Source organism: Penicillium alfredii, assembly GCF_028826965.1.
Source record: "Penicillium alfredii strain IBT 34128 chromosome Unknown utg000010l_segment0_segment0, whole genome shotgun sequence".
Lineage (NCBI taxonomy): Eukaryota > Fungi > Ascomycota > Eurotiomycetes > Eurotiales > Aspergillaceae > Penicillium > Penicillium alfredii.
In genome coordinates, this window is record NW_026622707.1 from 1189866 (window position 1) to 1205860 (window position 15995).

Here is a 15995-nt window from a genome sequence, read left to right on the forward strand (position 1 = left end):
ATGTGAGTGGTTTCCATCTGCTTGGAATTGCGAAAAAAAAACAAAGAACAACACGTCAACGGTGGTCCAAGTCTCTCTCTCTCTCCCTTGAAATCCTGCTCACCTCATCCCAAGACAACCGTGGAGGAATGAGCCATGCCTACGACGGCCACGACTTTCCTGGAATCCCCACTGCTCAAAGTGAGTCGTCCTGTTGCAGCGTGCTCGAGATGTCGTCGAGCCAAAATCAAGTGTGACGGGAAGCTCCCCGCCTGTTCGGCTTGTGAAAGAGTCGGCAAGGCGAGCACTTGTTCGGGCGCCAGCGATGAGTTCGCCAAGGGAAAAGAAAGAAGCTATGTTGCATCCCTGGAGGGCTATTGCGAGAAGCTCGAGCAAAATATTGCTCAGCTTCGAGATCGTCAAAATTCGCTATCGGCGGAGGGGAAGGGGGTCGCGCGGGAGATGTCGATCACCTCGATCTCATCGGACGGCCCGTTGGGACCGGCACATCGTAAGGAAGTCTCGGATATCGATGATCTTGTGGGGGATTTTGGTTTCCTGTGAGTCGACCCTCCCTGGGCAATACGACAACCTCAATTGACGGTGGATGGAAGGTCGGTCAATGCCACCTCGCGAGACTTCCATGGCATCACCTCCAACACCTCCTTCGCCAATCTACTGCTCTCCGTTGCGGCGGTGGAATCCCCGTCGTTGACTTCTCCTGCTCTACCTGCCCGGCATGAGGCCACTCCATTATTGCAGTACTATTTCGACAACGTCTTCGTACAGCTGCCATTTTTCATCGAAACGAGCTTCTGGACCTCGGTAGATGCGGTCTACCAGTCGGAAGGCCGCTTCGCGAAACCCTTTGACCATTGGATGTTGCGCATGGTTCTCGCTATTGCTTCGGCGTCTATTTCGTATCAGCATAATGACAAAAGTCACCAACGCGCATGGGCTTTCGTCTCGGAGGCCTTAACCCACGCCGAAGAGGTTCTTCGCCCGGGATGCATCTCTGGAATCCAGGCCATCCTGTTTCTTGCTCAGTATTCTCTGGTGGACCCCGGCCACTTCCGCGGGTGGTACCTGGTGGGAATGGCCGTGAGAGTCGCCGTGGATTTGGGCCTTCATCAAGACCCTCCGGCAGAGGTTCTGCCCAACGCCGATCGACTCGACATTCGCCGGCGAGTGTTCCACTGCATCTATTGCCTAGATAGGTTTGTACTTCCTGCTTTCTATGCTTTGTCCCAACCATGTTCTGTGGCTGACCATCCACAGAGGAATGAGCTCGTCTTTACAAAGAACATTTTCATTCTCCGAGGCTTCCGTGAATGTCGCGCTGCCCTCGGCCAGCACATCGATGGGGCCCTCGGTCGCTGAACAAAGCCATATTTTCCTCCGAAGTCCGGGTCCCGCTCTGCACATCGTGAAGATCCGACAGATTCTGTCCGCCGGCTATCAGGAAATGTACTACAGCAGCCACGAGCCATCCCCACAGCCCCTGGTCTGGATCTGGACACTCTGCTGGCAAGCCCGCGAATGGTTCCACCAATGCCCCAAGAACGCCCCGAGCCACTTCTCACTCCTGTACCGGCTGGAATTGCTGTACACCATGATCATCCTCCTCTCACCTTCTCATCGATATCCGACGCTCTGCGACTATAACAAGGCCCTGCTCTTCGACCGCTGCATGGACTTTATCAGCCAAATCCACCAGGTGCTGGGGAACCCCAGCTCCCTGCCCTTTCTGAATTTCCTGGACATACAGCGCGTCCAGCAGGTGAGCCGGCGGTTTCTCAAGGTACTATCCGAGAACCATGACCTACTGCTGAGCTCTGCTGTTCCCGCTCCCCCTGCCGTCCCCGCAGGGACGCCGAACCCGCCGATTCTGGCCGATGAGGACCGAATTAATTGTCGTCCTCGCGCCACTCGCTGTCTCATGTATATTGCCGACTTGTTCCAGTATTGTGCCCGGAAGTGGAATTTGCATGGACTCGTAGAAGATTTCGAGAATGAGTCTGCTTCTGTGGGGAGGATGCTCAGGGATAGCTCCCGGGTTATATGTCCAACCAGGGGGTCTTCACACAGGCGTCGTCTGCTGGATTGCCGCTGGCCGGCAATGGGTACTCGGGATACCCTTTGGGACAGTGATTGGCCCATTTTTCTTTTTCTGTTTTCCCACGGCGCGATGATTGCGAAGGTGTTTAGTTTTATGGGGTGCAAGGATTTGGATTTCGTCAATACCCTAGTAAGGTCATCATGTTGAGCATGGTGTGTAAATGATAGATGGAAGTTGTGAATCAAGAACGATGAAGCCTTTGATAATTTCCTAGGTAATTTAGGGTGGAACCTGCCATGTTCGACAATTCGACTAGTTCCTGACCGTTCGATCTAATGCAGCCCTGCAGATGATCCAGCAGAGAAAGAAATCCCCGATAGGCCCATAATTATCCCGAGGGATACCCCTGACTATCCCCGTTGCATCGATGCTTGAGGCTAATGTTGATCTCCTAACTACTATAGCCCCTCTCGTCCCTAGAAGAACGGACCCAGTAGCAATAATAAGAAGGTATCGATAGTAAAACACGTTTTGGGCCTCTTGATAAGATAACAAACAGATATTTTCTTTTTACACCCTTCATCTGGGTCCCCATAGACGCCGTATTTATACGGGTCTTGGGGCAATGCACTAGCAAATACACGATCGAAAGCCACACACACTCAACCGATGATAGAAGGGAAATGACGATTCTTTGGAAAGAACTCCAGCTCCGATCTGGCCAGGGCAGCGTGTCCACAATATTTGTGATTGGGAGAGACATCTCTTTCACTCGTCAGATCGGCGAGAAACCCAAGCTCGAGAACAAAAGGGGAGATGATGATAGTCCTCTTAGCTGCGAGTTTGATCAGCTTAGCGTGGACGGGGAATTTCCGAATATCTTGAACGACGTTCGATGTATATCGCTGGATATTCCTCATAATAGTTTTTGGGTATCTACTCAATAAGTACTTCGGCGTTCAAGACAGCAGGGGGAAAAATCTATGGCTTAGATCGCACGCAATCCAGTATCCTTCGGAAACGGGTGTAAACAAAGAGAACAAAGGAAACAACTGCCCACGACGCAAGTAGCGCCCAAAATTTGCGCGGCTTGTCCCGACAGGAGAAGCTAGCCACTGTAAGCTGGGCTGCTTAGGGTCCACTTGTTTCTTGACCACGATCGACCCGCTTCAGTGTAAAAGACCCTTTTCCGAAGAGTTCCGTCTCTTATGAAAGAAAGTGGAGAGCCATAGAAAACTTAGATGTTGAGAAAGGGCCACCAGCCCTGTCAGCCAGCTCTGTTATACGTCCACGGACTCTTAGTCTTGTGGATTCTGTGAACAACCGTGGATTCTTTTTGTTGGATCGCGTTCACGATTTTCCCGGAAACCTTAAAACACATGAACCCTTTCGGCAATTGGGGGATTGAGGAATTTTTATGCTGGATGGAAATACATATACCCTCGCGTGTACTGTTCGGCTGGTAATTTTACTCGATGGGTCCGCTTCAGGTGCCGCTTTTATGTTCCAATCCAAGGCCACTTGCCCCTATGAAATTTAGAGAGCATAAATCAACTAAAAAAAAATATGAAATATAAGAAAAGGGCCGACCAAAACTAGAATAATTCGAGGGCGCTACTATATACTTCAAGACGTTCCAAACCAATGTTGAGGGCTTGCCAGGGCGTAAAGGGAGATGGTAGCAAGGCTGCGGGAAGACGAGTCATGCACACTTGGATCTTGACTTCGATCAAGGTGGGAATCAATTGTGAATGAGGAAACTAGTTCTGGTCGACTTGTGTGCCCATCAGACTATTGTTTCCAGGACCGTTATCTTCGGTTTCTTCCTTGCCCTAATATTCATCTGGACGGATCTATATAGTCGACGGTCGCGATTCTATCCAAGCCCGACCTACACACTATACACCATGAAAAACAACAAGATACGACAGTTACTGTCGGAGATCCTCTCCGTCGTCTGGGCCGTTAGCTTTGCCTTCATGGCCTGGAAAGCAGTATGCATAGCCACCGGGGCTACATATCCCATTCTGGTGGTCACGTCGGAATCCATGGCCCCGGCATTCCACCGGGGAGATCTCATTCTGCTCTGGAACCGCGTGGAAAAGATCCACACCGGTGATATCCCTGTGGTGTGGTTCTCGGGCAACCTATTACCAATGGTCCATCGCGCGATCAAGGTGACTTACGAGGAACAAAGCGATGGGTTGGCCCGGTAAGTCGGTGGTTTGGGCAATCTAGGGAGAGGATGAAGACGGAGCTAATGTGGTTGCAGACAGCTTATCCTGACCAAGGGCGACAACAATCCCCTCGACGATGTCATGATGTCTCCTCCCGGGTGATCATCGGTCTACCGGGAAGAGATCCTTGGTCTGGTGTGCGGCTATGTGCCGGGGATTGGCTGGGCTAGTTTGATGGGAGAAGTAATCCGTGGATAATATATACCGGTGTTTCTCTGATGCTTGCAATGGGAATGCTCGGGTAGGCTGGGAGATAAAAATATGGCAGGAACTGTATTGATTCTTCTGCAGCCCTTACACATTCATTGTATTGTGGATATTCTATAGCTCAATGTATATATCTGAAGCGACCACTAATTTGCGGATATCCAAAGCCCGACTTCAATCTCTGAGGGAAACGGAAAGAACCAACAGTATAAAGTCAAATATACATAAGGTAGCCCGCTACAAAATGGGACATGATTGTGGACAAGCTAACTAACATCTCAAGCTTCATGCTCGAAAAGCGGCGAAGAGGTGGGCCCCAAAACGGCAGTCACTCTTTTTTTTACCCTCTTTATAATAATCACTCCACAATGAAGGCTTCTTTCGCTGCCGTCCTGGCCGCTCTGGCCCCTGCTGCCCTTGCGCTGCCCACCCCGACTTCCAGCGCGTTGCCGTCAGTTATTCCCTCGGGCCTGACTTCCATCCCCGAGATCACCAAGACCCACAAGATCGGTGACCTTGCCAAGGAGCTGAACATCAAGGACCTCCCGACCATTACCAACAAGGGTGATATGGCCAAGGCTCTGAAGCAGGCCGCGCCTGCTGCCGCTAGCACGGCCCCGGCTGTGAGCAGCGGTCATGTCGTCCAGGACCTCGGGTAAGCCATCCAAGATTATGAATGGACGTTCATAGACGTATGCGAGTTGGTTGCTGACCATCTGCCAGTCCTCACGTTGGAACCATCCTCACCATCCTGGGCCCCGACGCCCAGGTGCTCCTCATCGAACTGAGCCCCGAGGTGGACGCCCTGGTCTCCGGCCTGGGTCTGGGTGTCCTGGGTGCTCCTCTTGGTGGCATTGTTGCCTCTGCCAGCGGCCTTGGCGACCTTCTCGTTGGCCTGGCCCCCTACGTCGACGGCCTCGTCACCGTTGTCGGCCAGGATGTCGGTGCTCTGCTCATTGGTCTGTCCCCCGAGGTCGCGGGTCTGGTCTCTGGTCTCGGTCTGTCGAACCTCGGCGTTCCTCTGGGAACTGTTGTCGGCACTCTTGGCACCAGCCTGAAGAAGCGCGGCGAGATCGTCCACGACCTCGCGCCTGAGGTCCAGAACATCCTGATCACCACCGGCGGCAATGTCAAGCAGCTCCTGATCAAGATCAGCCCCGAGGTGGCTGCTCTCGTCAACGGCCTCGGTCTCTTTGGTGCCGCCGAACCCCTGGGCTCTGTTGTCCATACTGCTTCCGAGGTCGGTGACCTCGTCAAGGACGTCTCGGGCCCCGCCCACGACCTCCTGATCGTCACCGAGAAGGACGGCCAGAAGATTCTTCTCCAGCTCTCGCCCGAGGTTGCTGCCACCGTTGCCGGCCTGGGTCTGCCTACTGTCGGCACCCCTCTGGGCTCTGCCGTTGCCACTCTTGGCCACAACCTGTAAATGGTACATGTTGCCAAGGACACTCCCAAAGGTGGTTGACCTCATGAGATTAGCTCCTTGCTTTGCTTGTCTCTCAGAGTATCCTTCTTGATATGCGGCGATGGATAGCGATTTAGGACTTTTTGGTTATCTTGCAATCTTCCGGTGCACATATTTCTTTGGATAGAAGAGGGTTTTTTTGTGTCCAACTATTGAGGATGAACATAGTTATCTTGGAGCATACGCCCTCTGTTCTCCGATTTAATGACATTTCAAATGTGTTAAGAAGTTTTGAAGAACTTTCGTGCTTTGGTGATTCCACTTTCTGACTCGTAATTCTTGGAGGGCAAAGTTTCAAAGAGTCAAATGATTTCTCAGTGTTTCGAATAGTCAATCGCATTGTCCATGCTTATCCTGGGGCTGGCCATCCTGATCAAATGAAAGATAACGAAGGAATGCCTCTGGAGTGAGATCTAGCCCTAACCCGCCCCCATCCGGCTATCGACAAGTTCAACGGGATTTCCATTCATAGAACGGGGCAACTAGCCCTGTAAGATGAGGATCAGGGGGCCAATCACAAAGATCAGCTTATCTGCGAGATAAGCATGTCATTCAGGACCGGATTACACCATGCTTTAAGGTGTTTCGTGTCTTTGGGATGTCCTCTCTGTCTCAATTGATATCTCAATGATTCCGAGCCACGGAATTGTACGAATTCAAATAATAAATAAAAGGTCTTCTATGGAGTCAATGTAAGCCCGGGCTTTTCCCGGAGATCAAAGCTTGGAAAAAGCCATTCGCCTATCAAGAAAAGTTGCGCCATCAGGATTCTCCAACGGGTCCACATGGAATCGCCCCAAGCCAATAATGGTGTTTATATTCAGAATTATGGAGCCCGTTTATCTTTTGGCTACCGCCACCTCCTTGTGCCTTTTTGCCTCTTATCTCTGGGCTTTCTGTGTCAAGGCACACAGTGTCTTCTTTTTTTTTTTTTTTTTTTTTTCCCCTCTGCTCTTTTATCTCTTTCCTATATATGCATATATGGGATCTCATCCCCCCCCCCCCCATATGTAACTTATTAAAAGACTGGCTGTCATTGCCTCCCCCAGATCTAACTCAGCTTTCCCCTTAACTGTCTTGTAAACCCCCCCCTTTTTGGCTCCATTTTTTTTTCTCTCTCTCTTTGCCTCGCCCCACAACAAAAAAAAAAAAAAAAAAAAAAAGAACGAGAGCAAGAGAAAGAGAATATGCCCTGATGTCGAGCGACCTGTCCGGCGGCAAATTCGGACACCCTGACCGTTCGCCCACCACCCAGCTCATAGTCCGCACGACGGCGACGTGCCTGGTCAGCATCTCCTGGTACAATGCGCTGGAGTTGATAGTGGTGTGTTTCTCGACGTTCAAGCGCTATGGTGGGTGCTATTTCTGGTGTCTGCTCGTGGCGAGCATCAGCATCATCCCATTTTCGCTTGGTTATTTCATGGTGCTCTATAATGTCCTGGAGCACAACCTCTTCCCCATATCCATGGAGCTCGTCGCCTGGATCGGCATGGTAACGGGCCAGTCGCTCGTGCTGTGGTCGCGATTGCACCTGGTCGTGCAAAACCACACCGTGCTCCGCGCCACGCTGGTCATGATCATTGTCAACACGATCATCTTCCACGTCCCCGCCGCTGTCCTCGAGCTCGGCTCCCACTCCAATAAATCCGCCCTATTCACCCCCGGCTTCAACATCTTCGAACGCATCCAGCTCATCGCCTTCTCCATACAAGAGATCGTGCTCTCCCTCATCTATTCGTGGGAAGCCGTGCGCATGCTGAACCTCCGTCCACGCGGCCACTACAAGAGCACCCTGATCCAGCTGCTGATCGTCAACCTGGCCATGATCTGCATGGACGCCGCCATCATCGGCGTCCAGTACTCGGGCTACTTCGATATCCACGTCACCCTCAAAGCCATGGCCTATAGCGTCAAGCTCAAGCTCGAGTACGCCATCCTCGGCAAGCTGGTCCATTTCACAGAGGTCAATTGCGGGAGTTCAACACCGACCGACTTGTCTGATTTTGTGGATCTTTCTTTTCATCCTGCTCAGCCGCCGGATAGCGAGAGCCAGGCCCGCATCGCCTGCGACACTCTCGATGATTCCGTCCATCATCGTGTGCGAGCGTTTCCAAAGCGCTCGTCTTCTGATCCGCAAACATCAACTACCTCCGCAGCAGCCAGTGCGAAAAACGTGGACCTGCCATGAAAGAGGGGGAATATTTGTATATAGTTACGACCGTCACGTCCTTGTATATGACCAATATCTTAATGAAGTACTTACCTGTACACATGTTGATGTTGCCACGGCTATCTCTTGCATCTGCGACCGAACGAGTAGTTGAGAGCCCCGAGAGCAGGAGACGTGCTTTGAAGGTGAAGACGCACTGTACGTTAAAATACCAACCGGAGCTCTTGCCGACAGCAGCTTGAAGACGATCATAGGATGAGGAATGGCTTTCAAGAACAACGCGCGGTGCTGGGGTAAAGACAGGGTCTGCGATGAAACACATAGAAGCGATACCGAAGACTAGATGGTACTAGATGGCCTGACAGAACCACCGCGTGCAATCATTGCACGAAGCGTCTTGGTATACATGCATCTTTGGAAATTTGGAAACAAGACTGTCCGACATCGCAGGGTTAGTGTGGCCCTGAACTATCCATAGATGGATATCTCTTCCAGTTGACCCACTCTGCCTAGCCAGGGCACCACTGAGTTTGTCCATGTCCCACTTTCCATCCTTTGCAGAATCCACATGCTGGATATGCAAGTGCAGCAAGGATCGTGGACATGCAAGGATGCTCAACGCCACTAGACCGATGCCAGAACTCTTTCAGGCAATACCTTTCCAGGCTAGTCTGTCTATTATGTGCCTGCCTAGAATTAAGACACTCAATGAGCTCGAGGGATTCGACAGGGGCATCCTGAATCTTCGAGGTACCAGCTGTGAACTGGGCTTACATCTGCGAATCAAGATGTGCCCCTGAGCATGAAGACAGACGGCGATGTCTTGGAAATTGCAGAGTACGATCTCTGCCTGGGCATAGAATGACGCACCACCCTGGCCATCCGTCACCAGCGGAGCAGAGTCTTCATCCGGAGACAGTATCCTGTCCAAGGATTTCTTCGGACAATCTCCTTCCACGCGACGCTGGATCACGTGCTCAACTCCCAAGGAAATTAGGAGCTAATGGGACCATTGTGTCATTGCAGATATTTGTCAAAGATCACATGCAAGTCAGCAATATCGAACGTAAAAAAGGGGGGGGGGGTGAAAGATACACTATTATGAATTGAGTCGTACGGCATCGCCGAAGGGGATCTCCACGAATCTCCGAAATGCGGAGCTAGAGTCCACCGCCGCAGAGCCACAGAAGGGCTTCACATTTTTCTCGATTCAAGGTGGCTGTGTAAAAGCCACAGGAGCTATTGTTGCGTGTTGATCGTCGGTTTCTCGCCAAACCATTCAGAATAGCTCGAGTAGGGGGGCGACACCAAAAACGTCTCCACCGGACTATTGATCACCGTACCATAAAACTGATGTTGCGTGGTTGCCCATTTCTGATTTCACCTCACGACGCAAGAGTTGGATTCCGAACCCATCGGCGTGGTTGACGTCAGGCTGATGTGGAGGACGATCTCGGGGTTTCATAAGACACCATGATAGAATCTGAGGACCCACTGGCAGCCCTGAACCGTGGATGATGGCGAATGCGCGTGTGCCAAGAACAAGATCTGGCAAGCTTGCAGATCAGCAAGCTCGATGTGGGTAGCTGTAATATCGCAGCCTTACCGGATTTTCCCCCGAAGAAGTGCTTATGACAAGCCATTGTGCTTGGCTATGGCATGGAGTAGATTGAGACAAGTTGATTCGACTATTAGGAGCTGGACATCAGAAAGAAAAGATGAAGAAAAGGGGGAAGAAGCAGGAGGAGAGTTCCGAGTGCGTTGGCTCTGCGCGACCCCGACGCCAGTGTGACGTCAATACAGGCGATCCTGCCTTGGGGGCGTCCGAGGGTACCTGCTGGGTACCTACTCCAGTGCGGGTCCAGTCATAGCTCCACCGGGTTCTTCCTGTGTACCCAGCAACCTCGATCGAGAGTTGATCGTTGCAGTAACGATCTCTGCGCTCGGCTTGCTTTTTCCTCTTTTTTTTCCTTTTATATTCTCATCCCTTTCCTCTTCCTTTCTCCAGCTTTTCCCATACTTGCCTTCATTCCAGTGATACCCCCTTGTTTTACCACCTAGTACCCTAGGTAATTGCTAATTCTCCGTGCGTTTGGTGATTTCTCCCCTTGAGAGATTCTGGGGCTAACCCTGCGATAGTCCATACATCATAATATCTCTTGGCTTTCTCTATTTCCCCTATCTTTCTGGTCTACACATTGTTACACCATGGCCAACGTCAACCGTCCTACCGACTCCAAACAGAAGGAGAAGGTATGTGGAATTGCGCTCGGAGCCGGACGCAACGGCGACTGACCCATTGGCTCTTCCAGGATATCAACCAGAAGCTGCAATGGTTTGGCATGTACCATGGTAAGATAATCGGCACTCGGTCGACCGCATCGTCTTTTCGCTGACTCCCTATTTCCCACAGCCTTCAAGAACAGCAGACTCCCATCGGTGAGTTTCGATCGTTGCGATCCATGCACACGTTGCGCAAACTAAACCCATATTCCTCCTACAGAACAAGCAGTGTGATGTCGCCTTGAACAGTGCCTTGAAATCCCAGACACTCTCTTCCCCTCCCAAGGAGCTCTCAGACGAGGGCAAGGCCCTCGTCGGGGACCTGCGCCATGTCATCGAGCAGGCCAAGAAGCTTCTCTTGACCAAGAACGAAGGTGAACTCCTCCAGGACTTCATCTGGCAGGCCCAACAGATCACCACTGGTGACGCGAAAAAGCCTGATGTACCGGTCGGCAAGGAGGATGGAAAGCAGGATGGGAACAAGGCCCTGGAGGGTCTGAAGACCCTGGGCACCCTTCTAATCACCAACGGGGAATTCCGAAAGATTTGTCAGTCTTTTCATGTGTTTTTGAAAACGATCCCTTCTAACCCTAATTCAGTGAGCGATGCTACCATCCTGGTCCGGGATATCGGCGCAGATGCTTCCCAGAAGGCCGCCAACCAGGTTCGCCCGTCGGAAGAGCAGCTTGCGCAGATCGACCAAGCCGCCGAAGAAAATGTGTGGCACGAAAAGCCCAAAGTCTCCAAGGAAGACTTGAAATCGCGGATCAAGAAGAAAAGTGTAAGTCTTCCACCTTTCCTATGATGATTGCACGCGTACTAATGCCAGTTCAGGACAAATCTAGCAATGCCTCCGCTTCCATCGCGGAGAATGCCTCCCAGACTCCCTCGGAGAAGAGCCGGACCCGCGCGCTCGCCGACAAGACCAAGGATTATCTGGCTGAGAAGGTGCCCAAGGAGCGCCGTGACCAGACGATCTGGCGCCTGAAAAAGATGGTCATCGAGATCCAGGGCCACGCCGACTGTAAGCATCTTCATCTGAAACCCATGTCTGCTTTAACGATGAGTGGCTCATTGTGTCTACAGACCAGCAAGCCATTGAGACCTTGCTGTCCTTGGCCGAAAAATACGCCGGTCACGCCAAGACCACCACTCAGCAGGGCGGCGGTGCCGTTTCCGATTTCCGGGCTACCGACAGTGTCAAGTCCGTGGAGACCGACCTACGCGTATGTTATCCCGCTGGAACCCTCAATCTGGTGTGAGATGCTGATGGTCGTTTATAGACTCTCATCGAGCGCTTTGCCAACAGCACTTCTCTGGATGACTTCTTCGAGTCGCTCAACGCCATTTACCATGATGCGGAGAAAGATCCCGAATTGCGAGGATGGTTCAAGAACATTGACGCCTTGATCAGGTACGTTGAACACATGCTACTGAATATAAGTAATTGCACTCTTAACAACCCACAGGAAATCCCTCCGTGAGCAAGGATTCATCATGGAAGAAGAGTGCAACCGCCAGTGGGTTGAGCTGTACGACAAGGGCCAGTACCTGCTCCGCGATCGCTACAAGGGCCACACCGACCGAATCGTGAATGAGATCAAGTTCCTGGCCGACCAGTTCGACAAGGACCCGCAGAACAAGGCTCTTGCCGAGTCGGTCCAGAAGCTTTTCAAGGATCTGGGCCGCGATGCTGGCGGCAAGGTTGTCTTCAAGAAACACCTGCTCAAGGACCTCCGTGACGTGATTATCCCCGGCATCTTCGAGAACGTCCGCTACATTCCTATCCCGCGTATCGAAGTTTCCGACCCCATGGTCGATGTCGTGGTCGAGAACCTGGTCATCGAGGGCGACAACTTGTTGCCTAATGTGGTGGAATTCGGTAGCGACAATTACTTCCGCTGGGGCCGCAAGAAGATCAGCAGCAAGCGTGACAACAAGATCATGATCTCGATGTCTGGCATTCAGGCCGACCTCCGTGATGTCAGCTACTACATCAAGAAGAAGCAGGGCTTCCCCTCCATCACCGACACCGGTGTTATGGATATTATCCTTGGCGGCGAGGGCTTCGGCTTCAAGATTGCGGCCTCGACCGCCAGCAAGGGCGACAAGCAGCATTTCGTTAAGCTGGACAAGGTGTCGGTGAGCATCAAGCAGATGGACATCAAGCTGAAGAAGTCCAAGCACAAGGTTCTCTTCGCGACTTTCAAGCCGTTGCTCAACCGTGTGGTCCGTCCGGCTCTGCAGAAGGTGGTCGAGGGGCAAATCCGCGAGGCCTTCAAGAACGGTGACGCTTTCGCTCACGACATTCACACTGAGGCTAAGCGGGCCCAGGAGGCGGCCCGCGAGGAGCCGGAGAACGCGCCCAGCATCTTCTCGCGCTACGCTGACGCTGTCCGCGCCCGCTCCCAAGCCCAGGCCAAGAAGGCCGAGGGCGCCGTCAAGCGAGACACCAAGGTCCAGACTGTGATGACGCTCCAGGACTCGATATTCCCGGACGTCAAGCTGCCTGGCGGTGTCTCCACCAAGGCCACCGAGTACGCCGAGCTGGCTACCAAGGGCGAGCGTTGGGAGTCACCCATCTTCAGCATTGGTGATGCTACCGAGTCGTCCGACATCCCATCCCAGGGCCCGGTTACCCGCAAGACGCACTCTATGGGCGATGCCAACGGCGCTACCGGCGTCGCCGAAGCTTCCGGCGTCTCGGGTGCCACAACTGCCGCCCAGACCAACGGCACCTCCAAGGTCGCCGGATATCCATCGCGTGGCTTCTCCGACGAAGTCGACCAGGCCTTTGTCAATGACAAGACCCAGAACCTTGGCGATGGCATCAAGAGCGGCACCAACGGCACCACTGCCTAAGTTTTGTGTCGTTCATGTCTTTTCTGAATCGTCATGCCTCTCGTTGAATTGATGGTTTTTTTTTCTTGGCAACCCCTTAATTCTGCCATGCCTCCCTTTTTTATATTCTTTTCTTTTGTTTTGTGCTTCGGTGATTCCTTGCGATGATTTCCCCCCTTGTGCAATTGCGTGTACGAGTATTGATTTTATGTCTGTCGGTAGCCTAATACATAATGCCACCGCTGCTTTTGCGTTGACTGGTGCTTTGAGGGGATTATTTGCTAGTAGAGCCTGCAATTCGAAGCCCTAGTCCATCAGACCTGAGTTTGTCTAAGCCTCTGGACCTCGTTTGTCTCGGGCAACTTGAGGTATAGCAGAGTGGAATCTATATTTCATAGGCTTACTCTCTGGCTTTTATTTTATTTCAAATGATATATTATTTGCTTAATATACAGCTTCCAATTTTTACTTTTTTATACTCTTCTTTCCCCTATTTTCTTTCTTTACTACTTTTTATCTATTCCATCTAGAAAGTATATTTATCTTTGATTTTACTATTTTCTTTTAGAGAGGTAGAGAACGTTGTATAGAGAGAATGTTTGCCCAAGCTAATTGCTAGATGAACGTCACGAAGGCATTAAGAAACTCGAAAAAAAAAAAGAGATATATCACAGCTCCAGTCATATTCTTATATCATAAATCATCTAAAACGGATATAGCAAACGCCCTCCCGCTATATACAAGGCAGGAAGATAAAGACTGATCTTCTGCGAAGTTGGATCCAACAATTTTGATCTTGAGCTTTAGCGTTTTCTTTTTTTTGGGGGTGGGGGCCCTTCTTTTCTTTTCCAGATTCCGCAGCATTTACATCTGCTCAAAGTACTTCTCCCAGCCCAGCTCGCGCAGCTTTGCCCCCTTCTTCTCCATGTTTTCCGCGCGCGCATCCTCGGCGTACGCCTCCACCTTGCACTGGATGGCCGGGTCGAAGGATCCCAGGACCCGCGCAGCGAGGAGGGCGGCGTTGATGCTGTTGTTGATTCCGACGGTGGCGACGGGGACACCTGTGCACATTGGGGTTAGATAGGCCCCTATGAAGAAGAAATATGAGGGAGCCTGAGGAGGGGGGGTTCCGCTTACCACGCGGCATCTGCACAATGCTGTACAGACTGTCGACGCCGTCCAGCGAGCTGCCCTTGACGGGGACTCCGATGACGGGGAGAGCGGTGTGGGCGGCAGCCATACCAGGCAAATGGGCGGCACCACCAGCCGCGGCGATGATGACCTTGATGCCGCGGGATGCCGCCTGCGCCGAGTACTCGGCCATGTAGTCCGGGGTGCGGTGGGCCGAGGTGATCTCGACGGCAGGCTCCACGCCGAAGTAGTCGCGGAGCAACTTGAGACCCGGCACCAGCGTCTTCAGGTCACTGTCGGAGCCCATGATAACGGCCACCGAGGGCGCGGGCTTCGAAGGTCCCGACTTCTGGGGTTGCGTTTTGACGTCGCTCCGCTGGGCGCGGATGTCATCAACCACGTCGATGAGCGGTTGGATCATCGTCTCCGCCTCGTGCATCGTCGGACCGGTAACGGTCACATGGCCCATTTTGCGTCCTGGCTTGGAGGCTCCCTTGCTGTACAGATGGATACTGGCGTTGGGTATAGAGAGCGCGTGCTCTGCAACCTTCAGGTGGGAGTCGGGTGTTGCACCGCCAATGATATTCAGCATAATGGATGGCTGGCGGATTTCAAGACTCTTGGCCGGAATAGGGAGGTCCAGAATGGCCCGGATATGGCTGTCAAACTGGGACAGCGCGCACCCTTCGATCGTGTAGTGGCCGGAGTTGTGGATGCGACTGGCAATCTCGCAAAGCATGACGCTGTTGTCTTCAAGGAGGAACATCTCCACGCCGAAGGCGCCCTTGCCTTCGAAAGCGGCAACAGCCTTACGTGCAAGTGCTTGCGCCTTTTGGTTGATGGCGTCGGGCACGTTTCGGGCCGGTGCGTACACAAGCTTGCATATTGAGTCCTCCTGCACCGTCTCGACGGTTGGGTATGACAGCACATCGTCCTTAGTCTTGATAACCATGACAGCCAGCTCCATCTTGAAGTAGGCCCATTTCTCCGCATACAGTGGCCGGTCTTTCAGAGCCTCCAGAGCACCAGGAATATCGGCCTTGGAGTTGACACGGTAGTTCCCTAGGAATGTTATCAGTAAAATTCCCACAAACCCTCCATCGCACCTTGCACTCACCCCGCCCGTCATATGCCATCGTCTTAGACTTCAACATCATCGGGAAGCCCAACTGCTCGCCGATCTCCGCCAATTCCTCCGGTGTGTTCTTCACCAATTCCCGGTGGTCGGCCATGGGAATTCCATATTTGCGCAGGTGTTCCTTCTGGTTGAATTTGTTCTGGATCGTCCGAATCGCCTGCCAACTCGGCTCCACCTGCACTTCGGACGCAACCTCCTCGAGCGCATAGGTGTCGACGTGCTCAATTTCGGCAGTCAAGACATCGCAGGTCTTGGCCAGCTGGCGCACCGCCTCGGGCTCCTTGAAGGAGCCGGTCACATGGCCGTCGTGGAAACTGATCTGCTTGGCCGGGGCATTCTCCGCGTCCAGGACATTGGCCTGGACGTTCAATCGGTTGGCGGACTCAACGAGCATGCGGCCCAGCTGACCACCGCCGAGAATTCCCACCTTTGGTGAGTTCCACATGTTTGAAAGAGGCAAAAAGAAATCGTGGGAAGAGAATGCA

At 52.4% G+C, this 15995-nt stretch overlaps 6 protein-coding genes across 6 annotated transcripts; 5 read left to right on the top strand and 1 right to left on the bottom strand.

The window, feature by feature from the left end:
- Nucleotides 1–135: 135 nt before the first annotated feature.
- NUU61_007999 (Zn(II)2Cys6 transcription factor) lies at nt 136–2130 on the top strand (the record flags this gene model as incomplete). The annotated part of the gene is made up of 4 exons (XM_056658524.1): nt 136–539; nt 594–1196; nt 1267–1975; nt 2029–2130. The coding sequence occupies 4 exons, from the start codon at nt 136–138 to the stop codon at nt 2128–2130; spliced, it is 1818 nt and encodes a 605-aa protein (XP_056508817.1).
- Nucleotides 2131–3945: 1815 nt separating this feature from the next.
- On the top strand, nt 3946–4377 carry NUU61_008000 (uncharacterized protein; the record flags this gene model as incomplete). Its single annotated transcript, XM_056658525.1, has 2 exons — nt 3946–4250; nt 4311–4377. 2 exons carry the CDS (start codon nt 3946–3948, stop codon nt 4375–4377), a joined length of 372 nt encoding a protein of 123 aa, XP_056508818.1.
- Nucleotides 4378–4850: 473 nt separating this feature from the next.
- Nucleotides 4851–5908, top strand: NUU61_008001 (uncharacterized protein; the record flags this gene model as incomplete). The annotated part of the gene is made up of 2 exons (XM_056658526.1): nt 4851–5137; nt 5206–5908. 2 exons carry the CDS (start codon nt 4851–4853, stop codon nt 5906–5908), a joined length of 990 nt encoding a protein of 329 aa, XP_056508819.1.
- Nucleotides 5909–7142: 1234 nt separating this feature from the next.
- NUU61_008002 (uncharacterized protein) lies at nt 7143–8135 on the top strand (the record flags this gene model as incomplete). Its single annotated transcript, XM_056658527.1, has 1 exon — nt 7143–8135. The coding sequence occupies one exon, from the start codon at nt 7143–7145 to the stop codon at nt 8133–8135; it is 993 nt and encodes a 330-aa protein (XP_056508820.1).
- Nucleotides 8136–10325: 2190 nt separating this feature from the next.
- Nucleotides 10326–13262, top strand: NUU61_008003 (uncharacterized protein; the record flags this gene model as incomplete). The annotated part of the gene is made up of 9 exons (XM_056658528.1): nt 10326–10370; nt 10430–10469; nt 10531–10556; nt 10621–10948; nt 11000–11181; nt 11235–11424; nt 11487–11626; nt 11684–11814; nt 11870–13262. 9 exons carry the CDS (start codon nt 10326–10328, stop codon nt 13260–13262), a joined length of 2475 nt encoding a protein of 824 aa, XP_056508821.1.
- An 843-nt stretch (nt 13263–14105) lies between these two features.
- NUU61_008004 (phosphoribosylaminoimidazole carboxylase ADE2) lies at nt 14106–15955 on the bottom strand (the record flags this gene model as incomplete). The annotated part of the gene is made up of 3 exons (XM_056658529.1): nt 14106–14302; nt 14379–15434; nt 15490–15955. The coding sequence occupies 3 exons, from the start codon at nt 15953–15955 to the stop codon at nt 14106–14108; spliced, it is 1719 nt and encodes a 572-aa protein (XP_056508822.1).
- Nucleotides 15956–15995: the final 40 nt, after the last annotated feature.